At 45.5% G+C, this 1,572-nt stretch overlaps 1 protein-coding gene across 1 annotated transcript; it reads left to right on the forward strand.

The window, feature by feature from the left end:
• Window positions 1–61: 61 nt before the first annotated feature.
• On the forward strand, window positions 62–610 carry Pmar_PMAR028413 (conserved hypothetical protein; the record flags this gene model as incomplete). The annotated part of the gene is made up of 1 exon (XM_002771302.1): window positions 62–610. The coding sequence occupies one exon, from the start codon at window positions 62–64 to the stop codon at window positions 608–610; it is 549 nt and encodes a 182-aa protein (XP_002771348.1).
• Window positions 611–1,572: the final 962 nt, after the last annotated feature.

The following is a 1,572-nucleotide window of genomic DNA, read 5'->3' on the forward strand; positions in this document are numbered from 1 at the left end:
TCTCGATAGGGGTTACTGGAAGTCGTACAATATCCCTTATTTCCCCGATGTATATGAGCAGATGGCATATAACGATTCTGATAAGCAGAGCAGTTATCATCAGTGCGCTCGTAGTGAGATCAGTGATCGTGATGCTCCTCATCTGGCTAACTTGGGAGATGTTATGTACTTCTCGAGGTATAACGAGTACCTTACTGATCCTATTTCTGAGGGATGCGCTCGTCTCTCAATCGCCTCTCGTTATGATCTGAGCACCCAGGCGAAGTGTGGTGCCGGTGCTGGTCCCCAGGCTTTCGGTGCTATCGATGCTAAGGTTGTCGCTTCTAACGATCTCACGACCGTTCATGCTGTGTCTGGTCCTACCAGCGATCCTGAGAATGGCATCCCAATTTTCCAGTGGTCGACTTCTCCTGTTGATGATATGATCGAGCATGTTGGTATGCCTGATAGTTATGACTTCCCTTGGGTGAGGTTCAATGGTGAGAGTTGGTCTCTAGAGGCCCTCGACGATGCTGCTTGTGACCATCCCGATCATATTCGTATGAACCCTCCAGCTACAACTACTACAACAACAGCTACTCCAACCAGCACTCTTCGTGGTGGTAACTAACTGGTTACTCTATCATCATATAGTGCTTAGCTCTATTGAGCTTCTGTTCTGTCACGAACTAGTTGTGTCGTATACGACGCATCCAGTCTGTCTTTAACTCTGTTGAGTGCTCCTTTTGTTGGGCTTTTAACTTTGTAGTTCGTTGACTGAACAGAATCGACTTGCGTTACATTTAGTGAGGAGGATCCGGACTCATATGACGACTACTTTCCTTGCACTTCATAGCATACTCAGCGAACACGAGTATACATAGATGTGGAGATACTTGATCACATTCAAGTGAGGTGAACTTCGCACTCTTCAATGCTCTTGGGCAAGGCGGCTAGCAAAGATGTGGTTTGAATTTCATAAGCATTTGTGTTGGCGCCCTTCACGTTGATACCCGAAAAAATCCAGTTACTCGCTAACTCTCATCGAAGACCAGTCATTTGATGCAATCGATTGCGACCATTCCATTTTGGATCTTTATCAGTCCAGCTGATTGACCGACGCCATCAGTGCGCTGCAACAAGCTCCAGATACTAAAATTGAGGCTGTGACTTGCATCGGTAGACTGTGAACAGCTCATAAGTAGAGCAACCTTTAACTATGATAACACTTGGTGTTCCCGTTTTCCAACAAACTTATCCTTAGATACACTGTGAGGCTTCGTTCTTGCGGATTTTCATTTCGGCAACTATCTGGAAAACCTCCACCAACATTCACGAGAGACTCTTGAGCGATCCGTTGAGATATGTTTGTTAAATTTGATGCCATTCATTGGGCAACTAATTCCCTATGATTCATAGGCTATGAACAGTAAGCTTGGTTGTTTAGCAGCTAGATTCTAGCTTGGCCATAGCGGTTGCGTGTAGCTACGGTTCGCAGCCGTAGTGCAGCCTACGGATTGACGTTAGCTGTAGTCTCTCATACCCATACAAACAGCAAGTAGTGTAAGGGTTGTCTATCATCATTCAAATTAG

This window comes from Perkinsus marinus, assembly GCF_000006405.1.
Source record: "Perkinsus marinus ATCC 50983 genomic scaffold scf_1104296963106, whole genome shotgun sequence".
NCBI classification, from domain to species: domain Eukaryota; phylum Perkinsozoa; order Perkinsida; family Perkinsidae; genus Perkinsus; species Perkinsus marinus.